This window comes from Megalobrama amblycephala, linkage group LG2, assembly GCF_018812025.1.
Source record: "Megalobrama amblycephala isolate DHTTF-2021 linkage group LG2, ASM1881202v1, whole genome shotgun sequence".
Taxonomy (NCBI): Eukaryota; Metazoa; Chordata; class Actinopteri; order Cypriniformes; family Xenocyprididae; genus Megalobrama; species Megalobrama amblycephala.
The window spans coordinates 13,472,125-13,483,110 of record NC_063045.1 but is presented as its reverse complement, the minus strand read 5'-3'; the positions used below and the strand labels follow the sequence as shown (position 1 = coordinate 13,483,110).

The 10,986-nt window shown below is 36.0% G+C and overlaps 2 protein-coding genes across 2 annotated transcripts; both read right to left on the bottom strand.

Moving 5' to 3' along the window:
* Positions 1–385: 385 nt before the first annotated feature.
* LOC125262831 (beta-1,3-galactosyltransferase 2-like) lies at positions 386–1,699 on the bottom strand. The gene has a single exon (XM_048181696.1). It carries the CDS (start codon positions 1,448–1,450, stop codon positions 497–499), a length of 954 nt encoding a protein of 317 aa, XP_048037653.1. The 5' UTR covers positions 1,451–1,699; the 3' UTR covers positions 386–496.
* A 1,014-nt stretch (positions 1,700–2,713) lies between these two features.
* Positions 2,714–9,088, bottom strand: b3galt10.1 (beta-1,3-galactosyltransferase 10, tandem duplicate 1). Its single transcript, XM_048182859.1, has 2 exons — positions 7,796–9,088; positions 2,714–3,993 (listed from the first exon to the last, which is right to left on the bottom strand). The coding sequence occupies exons 1-2, from the start codon at positions 8,005–8,007 to the stop codon at positions 2,856–2,858; spliced, it is 1,350 nt and encodes a 449-aa protein (XP_048038816.1). The 5' UTR covers positions 8,008–9,088; the 3' UTR covers positions 2,714–2,855.
* Positions 9,089–10,986: the final 1,898 nt, after the last annotated feature.

The window sequence follows — 10,986 nt, the reverse complement described above, 5'->3', positions numbered from 1 at the left end:
TTTGCACAAAAAACATAATTTACCACATTTACACAATATTAATCTCCAATGCACATTCATGAAAACATCACGACGCATACGTGTTGTGTTGATGCAAAAGCAGACGTTGCGTGAATGAAGTGGTAAATTATGTTATTTGCACATAAAATGGAGGTTAAACCACTGGAGTCACATGGATTACTTTAATGAAGTCTTTACAGGTCTTGCTGTTTTTATTTATTTTTATTTTATTTCATTTATATTCTAGAAGAAGAAATTGGCATGTTTACATTTCGAACATATATATTTTTATGCACTTAAAAAAAAGTCCTGAATGAAATAGTGTTTATTTACATAAGATGTTGTAAAGACAGCGTTGTTTTACATTTCAAATTCATAGGGACAGTGTATCATTCAGGATGCAAATGTATCAAACAATTGTCACACACAGCTATCAGGTAAAACAAACTTTTGTAAAATGAATTAAACTGAACATTTATGTAGATATTTTGCATTCTCAGCAAGGTTTGCTGGATGAGTGGATATCCATCCAATAGGAAATCAGCTGAGTCAGGCTTTCTGTAAGTATTGCTATCAGTTTAGAATAGTAACAGCGATTGAATTGTGGCGGTGGTCTGACTACAAACTGCCCGATATTTGGTGGTTTCTTAGGGGTAATTCCCAAATGCTTCAAGCACATGCCCAGATATGCGTCCTCAATAAAAATAGGTCTGATATGCATTGATATTTGTAGGATCTTCTCTGGCAAGTCCATAGAAAAGATATAACACATTCCCAGAGGATACGGAGGATATCTGGATTTAGGATACACATCGTGAGGGACATAAAACTTGTTGGATGGATCTCTCAAGACACTGTTTCCAAACATAACTAGGCCGGTAATGTAGTTATGTTGTAGTTTATTCAGATTTACAAGCATTTTTATTAGGTTGTTCATATTGAGAAGCACGTCAGCGTCCACTTTCACCGCGTAGGACGCCTGTTGACACTTTCTGCTGAGCCATTCCATCATCACCATGGTTTTGATGGTCAGATTCCTGTAGGAATCCTGGAAGTTGCTCTGCAGAAGGTCTTGGTACTGCTGGCTCTCATTCTGGAGTTTCTCCTGCAGTGTTTCGTTTCCACTTCGCGAGCCCAGAAGAAACAGAACCAGCACCACTCTGTCCCGGACGAGCTCCTCGCTGCCCCATGTTATCCTGATGGCATTACGTGCCTCGAAGTTCTCCGGAGCCACAGGAACGATAACCACCACAAAGGGCTTTTGTTGTTCACATTTCTCTGGTTCGTCGATGATAAATCTATAATTTTGAGGGTAAGCAACATGGTAGTTCCCTAGTTTTCTCGCCACCTTTCTCCACTTTCTTTTTTCGAGGGTAGTAGCAGTGAAATACAGCAATAAAACATTAAGTAGGATGAGGAGACTAACAAGTAGCCAACTCTTACAGAACATCTGAACGAGGCTGGGAAAAAAATTAAACGTTTCAGAGTCAGTCAAGTTTCAAAAAACATGAGGGTGAGTACATGATGACAGAACTATCCTCTTAAATTTAAGTGGGTCCATTGTTGCACAGTTGATAAAATGCAAAAACACTGTGCTTCTATGAGGTAAACAAGCAAATGTCTTTGACCACTGCGCTTAGAGCCTCTAAGGCTTTTCGGCAAAATCATATAAAATTTCCCTGATGCAAATTCAGTATACTTTCTCCCCTCTAAAAATCTGAGATGCCATTTACTCCAAGATGCTTAAAGCCATTACAAAATCAAATCTGTAAAATGTTTGCACATACCTTATCTTGTCTTGAGAGTAACAGCGATACTGAACAGTCGTCGTATCCAGATTGTGCGTCCTCTTGTTTTGTTTTTTTTCCTGACCTATTGGACCTGGCGAGGCTGTCAAGTGGGTCACAGGGAGCTTGCGAAGAATCGTTTTGCTACTCAAAAGGATCATGTTACACCCTTCTCTCAAACATTCTCCTCCATCGGAACGTGTTTTCCATTGTTTCTGATGCCAATTAGCATCTTAAGATAACTCCTAATATTTCAGATGGCTCTAAATATAGTGTTTTTTAATGTCTAAATGTCTTGAAGATCTATGGCATTATAATAGTCTGGAAGCTGCTATCTCGCCACCAACATTATTTGCATGACATGCAAAAGACTAGATGAAGGTTCCAATGTGACCTTGTCAACAATTGAGTATTAAAGTACTGAAAGCAACAACCATCAAATAAAATTAACTTTTTTTCTTAAATCGCTGTTGCTGTGTGATTTGTGGACTGGCTGATGGGCCTAAATTGTGAAATCAGTATTATTTTATTTAAAACATTTATATTTAAAATTGTATTCTAAATATTTATAGTCAACCATAAAAAATTAAAGTCTAATAAAATAAATCGAGATTCAGTTACAAATAAGTCCTGTATATGAAACATAAGAGACATTTACAGATATCACAAAAAAATGACAACATTTTTACAAAATTATTTTATACTTTAATAAATTGAAATGTGAAATCAGAATGACAGCCTCTGTTATAAGGAAGTACACTACTGTAATCACAATTTTGTACCTGGATCCAATTTTATATGCAACATATGGAATATTCACATAGACATAGACATACATCATACATATACACTTTATAAATATTTAATATGTATGTGTGTGTGTGTGTGTATATATATATATATATATATATATATATATACACACACACACACACACATAAAACATAATCTAAAAGGAAAAAATAAGTTAAAATATACATTTAAAAATAACTATTTACTTCATGACCTATACATACAAATAGCCCTTTAAAATTCAGGCAACCAATAAACATTCAAATTTGATTCCTTTTATGTGGGCCTCTTTATGTCCTTCCAGATGTCTATTAGCTGCTGTGGGGATCCCAATATTGTTGTAATGACCCCAAAAAAATCCTCTCGTTTATATTGTCCCATGTAGGTTTTAAACTGTGAAGGGTTTGGGGGGGATGAGGGTGCAACGCCCAACTGTTTCAGACAAGCACCCACATATGCGTCTTCTATGTTAAAGGCCTTTACGACCTTGGAAGCCTCAACTATTTTTTCTGGCAGGTCGTTGGAAAAAACATATCCCATTCCTAGCAGGTACGTGGGGTAGTTCGGTTCGGGGTACAGCTCCTCTGACACGTACCATTTTGAGTTTTGGTTTCTGATGACAGGCCGGTTCCGCATCACCACTCCAGTGATGTAGTTCTGTCTGGGTGTGTCGGGTGCCATTAGGAGGGTCATCAGGTTTTCCAGGTTTAAGAACATGTCAGAATCAACCTTCATACTGAAAGTCGCTTGAGGGCAACGAGTGGCCAGCCAGTCCATGATCACCATCGTCTTTATGGTAAGGTTGAAGTACGAGTCCACAAAGTTGCTCTGCAGTAAGTCTCTGTGTTGTCGGCTCTCTTCCTCCAGCTGCTGTTGAACTTTTTCAGAGTCGGATCCTCCAGTCAAACCCACCAAGAACAGCGTAATCACTGCTTTTCCCTGGACTGTGCTCTCATTCCCCCACGTGCTCCGGATGGCGTTACGAGCTGCAACCTCATTGGGCGCAACAGGAACCATCAAGACCAGGAACGGACTCTGCTTACATTTATCAGGTTCATCCAGGATGAAATGATAATTGCTTGGATGAGCTATGTGATAATGTAGTGAAATGTCTGTGGTTTGTGTAGGCATTTGTGTAGCTGTTTGTTGGACTTGTTGATTAGCTTTGGGTGCGGGTGCAGGTGCTAAAAATATTGTTTGGTTATCACGGCCAGAAGGGAACTCAATAACCATGTAATAGGAGCGTATCTGATTTACCACATTTTTATACAAGGTGTGAGGAGGCACAGCAGACTTGAGAGAGAAATCAGAGAAGTAATTAATGGCAGACAATAAGAATGTCAATGTGAGCAGCAGAATGAATCCTTTTTTAAAGTGACACCCATGTGAGGCTCTTTCCTGAGCCAAACTGCATCTAAGAGAGATAAAAAAACAGTAAAGGTATTCAATGAAATAAATTCCAATGATTTAATTAAGATTTATAATCTTATCAGAACCATACTGGCACAGAGAGGAGAGTTGAATGAATGAACAGAAATTAAAGTGTCTGTATCGATATTGAACAGGTACAGTACCTGTAAAAAATATTAGAATGATTTCTGAAGGATCATGTGACACTGAAGACTGGAGTAATGATGCTGAAAATTCAGCTTTGCATCACAGGAATAAATTACATTTTAAAATATATTCAAATAGAAAACAGTTCTTTTAATTTGTAATAATATTTCTCAATATTTGTTTTTACTGTATTTTTGATTAAATAAAGAGCATAAGAGACCAGTGTTGGGGGTAACGCATTACAAGTAACTTGAGTTACGTAATCAGATTACTTTTTCAAGTAACTAGTAAAGTAACGCATTACTTTTTCAATTTACAACAAAATATCTAAGTTACTTTTTCAAATAAGTAACGCAAGTTACTTTTCACAGTTAATGACTGACAGATCTCCTGTCCCCATATTGAGAGAAACAAAGTGCAGAGGATGTTGTGTGCGCTGTGTAAGCATGATGGTTATTGTAGTTTTAGACTAAATGTGAACATGCATTTACTCATCTCAGTTGCACGAAAACATTCAGTATTCCTCAAAATGAATAAAAACAGTGAAATGCAATCTCAGAATTTCTGCAAACCTGTAATAATAAACTATATTAAATTACACAAATATACTTTATGTATTTAATCTAAATTATTAACCAATGTCTTTACTGCTGACCTTCAATATACCTAATTCAACCAATTAATAAGCAAAAATACTTTAGATTAGATTTAGAAATAAGAACTAGAACTTCCTTCTCCTGTATCTATTCTTCTTTAATCCAGAATGGCAGCACAGCTGAAAGGTTTGTTTGAGCTGCGCCCTCTACTGTACAGGTGTAAATATGCATTTCCTTCAGCCTGAGGCTTATTCATTTCACTTTTGGTGTGAAAGGGCCTTTTTGCCAAAAATAGAACTTTTTTTTGTTGTTATTAAAAAACAAACAAGCAAGCCCAGCCCCGGTGAGAAAAAGTAACGCAAAAGTAATATAACGCATTACTTTTCATAAAAAGTATCGAAGTAACGCATTTAGTTACTTTTTTAGGGAGTAACGCAATATTGTAATGCATTACTTTTAAAAGTAACTTTCCCCAACACTGTAAGAGACATCTTTCAAAAACATAAACATTGTAATGTTTTCCAAACTTTTGACAGGTAGGCTACTGTACATTTACACCAAGTATAAAAATCATGCCCGATTATAAGATACATATCCGAGCTGAAAACATAACATTAATTTGAATTGGTGAATCGTTTCTAAATTTATCGCCTGAACGAACCGATTTTCAAGAATTATGTTTTTCAACGCTACAAATGAGACAGAGGACCATTAAAGGATTAGTCCACTTTTAAATGAAATTTTCCTAATAATTTACTCACCCCCATGTCTTCCAAGATGTTCATGTCTTTCTTTCGTCAGTCGAAAAGAAATTAAGGTTTTTGATGAAAACATTCCAGTATTATTCTCCTTATAGTGGACTTCAAAGGCCTCCAAATGGTTGAAGGTCAAAATTACAGTTTCAGTGCAGCTTCAAAGGGCTTTAAAAGATACCAGACGAGGAATAAGGGTCTTATCTTGTGAAACGATCGGTCATTTTCGAAAAAAAATTCTTCAAAACACTTATGCTGTATGTTCTACGCCTTTCCTATTCAACTTACGAAACAAACACGGCGCCAGTTTTTTTTTTTTCATAAGTTGGTGTAAATGTACAGTAGCCTACCTGTCAAAAGTTTGGAAAACATTACAATGTCTATGTTTTTGAAAGATGTCTCTTATGCTCTTTATTTAATCAAAAATACAGTAAAAACAAATATTGAGAAATATTATTACAAATTAAAAGAACTGTTTTCTATTTGAATATATTTTAAAATGTAATTTATTCCTGTGATGCAAAGCTGAATTTTCAGCATCATTACTCCAGTCTTCAGTGTCACATGATCCTTCAGAAATCATTCTAATATTTTTTACAGGTACTGTACCTGTTCAATATCGATACAGACACTTTAATTTCTGTTCATTCATTCAACTCTCCTCTCTGTGCCAGTATGGTACTGATAAGATTATAAATCTTAATTAAGCGTTTTGAAGAATGCCTTGAACGTACTTCCAGTTTCCGCGATATTTTGTTTTTATAAAGCATATACAGTTGTATTTTTTTTTTCCCGAAAAAGACCGATCGTTTCGCTAGATAAGACCCTTATTCCTCGTCTGGTATCGTTTAAAGCCCTTTGAAGCTGCACTGAAACTGTAATTTTGACCTTCAACCGTCTGGAGGCCATTGAAGTCCACTATAAGGAGAATAACCCTGGAATGTTTTCAACAAAAACTTTAATTTCTTTTCGACTGACGAAAGAAAGACATGAACATCTTGTATGACATGGGGGTGAGTAAATTATCAGGAAAAGTTTATTTAAAAGTGGACTAATCCTTTAAGGTCGGGATGATGAAGTTGTTATTAAAAATGGCGATGTAAACTGGTCCCGTTCTACTCATTATAAACTATAGGCCCACTGAAGTGCCTTGAAACGTTTTCACAACTTTCAAAAAGAGAAAAAACAGAGTGATTTGTAACGGCTGTTAGAAGAGAGAAAGATGTCATTTTTACCGTCACTCCCAAAGCCGGCAGTGTTAACTAGTTTTTTGGGGTTTTTTGTAATTTGATGCAAATGTGATATAATACTAAATATAGTGTTATAAATATATCTACATAAAAAAAAAAAAAAAAATTAAATTAAAAAAAGGAAGAAAGAAAAGAAAATATAAAAAACTTTTTATATTTGGATATTGATGACCGTTAAAACGCGTCATCACAGTCTGTGAAAAAGGTCTTTTGGCGGAAGTGAGCGACTTGAGTGTTTTGAATGCGAATTTTGTCATAGTTTTGGAGCCACTAACTGTAACAATAAGACTATCATATTCATACTAAAAGCCAAAAAACTTAAATTTTGATTTCATGGCACATTTTACCATTGTTCGCTGAATTTTCGCGTTTGAAATCCAGTCATTTTAAAGGGAATTTCGCGTGAGGGAAACATTTTCCACACGGGGAGTTGACAAGCAGAAAGTTAGGCTACTTGGTTTTAAAATGACTTGTGTGTGAGCTGTGCTTCTCGCTACACTATTGACAATTAACAACGAACCTTTTTTGCCTCTAAATTTTAATGCATTTTTGGTAATGTGATCTCTGTCATGTAAGTTACACTCAATAAAGTGAAGAACTTTTAACATTCACGGACCCTTTCCATTGCACAAAAGGCTCTTTATAGTGGAAAAAGTTTATTTTTTATAATTATGTTCTTCACACTAAGAAAAAAAAACTGGATCTTTTAAGAACTTTTAACTTAACTGTTCACTGAAATGTTCTTTTAGGGGAAAAAAAGCTCTTTTATGAAATTACTTCAAAACCCACTTTTTGGAACCTTTATTTTTAATATGTTTAGTATTAAACACTTCTCAACACTGTTACCAGGCAGTATGATTTAACTAAATTACATTTACACATTTAGGGTAGTATAGAGTTATCTTCAGTTCAGCATATTTGTCATATCCATTCGGTTGCAGTTTACAAAATTACCTCACCCAGTGCATTGTTAAAATATTAGATGACTATAAACTGCCCACAGTATTAAATAGACACAAGTTCATGCTTTAAATGAAAGACAAAGGCAAGAGTGAACTCACCTCTTCCAGCCATATCCGTTGGAAAGTTTCACCTCCATGTCTTGGTGTGTGTGTGCATCTGGATTCAGGGCAATCAATGTGGCCCATTTAGCTGAAAACCTGAGCCTTAAAGCTGCCTTAGAATTATAGGTGGCCCCGCCCCCTCCCACCTCATACAGGTGTTTACTGACACTGCGGAAGGGGGTTGGGCTAGTAGGCTGCAATTTCTCCATACATAGTTAATGGAAAGCAGTTCATTTTCTGTCGAAATACTAAAAGCAAATATACTTCTGCTGATTGACGTGTATAAACTAACAAAACATTTACCCCTGTGACAATAAATGTAAAAACTTTTAAAGCGTTAGTTCGCCCCAAAATGAAAATTCTGTCATTACTTACTCACCCTCATGTCGTTCCAAACCCGTAAGACCTTTCTTCATCTTCTGAACACAAATGAAGAACTTTTTGATGAAATCTGACAGCTTTCTGTCCCTCCATAGAACTTGATAACATAAATTTAACATAAATCTGACAACATGAGGGTATTGATTAATGATATTTTTCATTTTGGGGTGAACTAACTCTTTAATCCCCTTTAAATAAATACACTGTACACACTTTGGTCATTGCACTCTTTATTGGACTTATGTGTCACAGTCCTCAATTTTATAAATCTCATTCCGGTCACATTGACAGACGTCCTGTTGTATGGTAAGACTTCATGAGACATTAGCCTCAACGTCAAAAACATGTAAAAAACAAAAAACAAAAAAACATTTACGATAGAAGCCTATTGAACTAAATTTGGTAAAATACACATAAATGAACTGACAATATAATATACATCCAAATGTATTTAATACATTGTATTTCGTCAATAACGACCTTACAACAGAAGGCACTTGGTACTGGTAAAAATATGTTCGATAAAATATCCTGTGCAAATACATTTCATTAAAATACTCAGGCAGGCCGTTACAGGCCATAGTCTTAGCATGTATCCATTGTGCATGGCAGATATCAAATCAGCGTTTGAAATGATCAAATTACATTTAAGTGAAAAAGGTCAGCCATGCATAAAGGTTTAACAATCCACTAGCCACAGAACTTAATAATGGATAAAAGTGGAGTCCAAGTGGACTCATGTCATCATATGACACAGATTTGTCATAGTCGATGTCACGTCTTCGAAAACGTACAAAACATAAACACAGTTGCACCATTAAATGGCTAATAATGAAAATACAAGCTGATGATTACTTATAGCAATCACACATTTTGGCTGACAACATTATTCAAATGTAAATTTTCCTATTTCAGGGTTTCCGCGGGGTCTTAACAAGTCTTAAAAAGTCTAAAATTCTGAACTGTAAATTTAAGGCCTTAAAAAGTCTTAAAAACGGCCAGATTTTCATCCGAGGTCTTAAATTTCATTTAGTCAGGTCTTAATTTTTTTTTACCCATTTCCAGAAACGCTACCTGCTGAAAGTTATTACAAAGTAGCAAAAAAGTAGCGAGTCGTAGTTCTTTCTGGGGTATATTGGTGTTGGTATACGCGGTGATAAAACTACAAATCCCGTGATAAATGCAAAACCTGCCCGCGAAATACGTCTGCGTCTCCTCAGAGTTTGTTAAAGTTCGGCTACGTGTGGAAAATGGGAAAATGTACTTTCAACGAGACATGGCTAGATCACAGCGATTTCTGCTGTTGGTTACCCAGCTCCAGGTACGAGGCTCACTGCAAACTTTGCAAAAAAAAAAAAACAGTTAGGGAGTCTGGGTGTGAAGCGGTGTAAAGGCGCTGGAGTCACACGCCAGAGCGGAGAAACACAAGCTAGCCGCAAAATGCCTTCAGCGGACCAATTAGCCTCACCACTGCCGTCGTCCTCCTCAATGCCTGGTCCCTCCGGTCTCCAGCGCAATATCATCGCAGCTCCGTCGAACAACCTTCGGGGTACTTTTGGATCGACTGACACATCGAAAGCCGAGGTGCTTTGGATACTACACACGGTGACTAAACACCACTCATTTAATAGCAACAGTGAGATTAGCGATCTCTTCCAAGTGATGTTCCCTGATTCAGTAATCGCGAAGACGTTCTCTTGCGGCCCAACAAGATCGCTTATGGCGAGATTTGGATAGGGGGAGTTTATAAAGAGGGAATTGATTCGTACTCTTACCGGGCCGTATGTCGTAATGTTCAATGAAAGCCAAAATCACACACACACACACACACACACACACACACACACACACACACACACACACACACACACACACACACATATCAGATAATCCATGTTAGATAGATAGATACTGTAATTATCCCGAGGTAACTATCTATCTATCTAAAATGGATTATCTGGTGTGAGTGTGTGTGTGTGCACGCTAACGTACATTGGTTGTTACATGGGTTGGAGTAGCCTGTTCAATCTTTATTAGGCTATTAATATGCTGTTTTGTAATGTAAATAAATATGAGATGAAATCTATTCTATTTGAGGGCAAGTTTGTTTTAGCCTATTTTCATTTTGGGCCTAAGGCTTTGGGCATTTGGCACATTGATGTGTGTGGAAGGTTACTAATGTGACTGCTTTATCTGTAAATTAAATTAATGCTTTTTCAATGACTGAATTCATTGAAATAAAATGTTTTTCCAGAATTTCTTTGATTTTAATATTTTTGGTAATGCGTCGTGTAGGTCTTAAATTTCAATCTTTATGGTCTTAAAATGTCTTAAAAAGGTCTTAAATTTGACTTACTGAAACCTGCATAAACCCTGCTATTTGTCCTGAATTGGTTCATTTTTGGATGAGAGAGATGTACTGGTATCAAAATTTATGAATAAGACACACATGTGATTTCTATCAACTAGTTGGTTTGATACACACACTACAATAGGGACCATGTCATTTGTATTTTATTTTAATTTACAAAAATTAATCTTTTTAAAAGATATTTAACTGTGAATGCTCATTACACCGTAATTTTCCAGTTTAGATTATGTTTGCTTTCTTCTAACACTATTTAACGGTTAATTTAATGTTAACAACAGTAATCCTTTAATAACACTTTTAGAAGTGATGATTATTTATTTTTCATACTGTACATTATAATGTTGTGATGCCTAAAGTCTCTTGATTGATTTTAATGTTTTATTTTTCATGTAATGTATTTTTTAAAGGAACATATCCGGCCTGCTCATTGTACTGG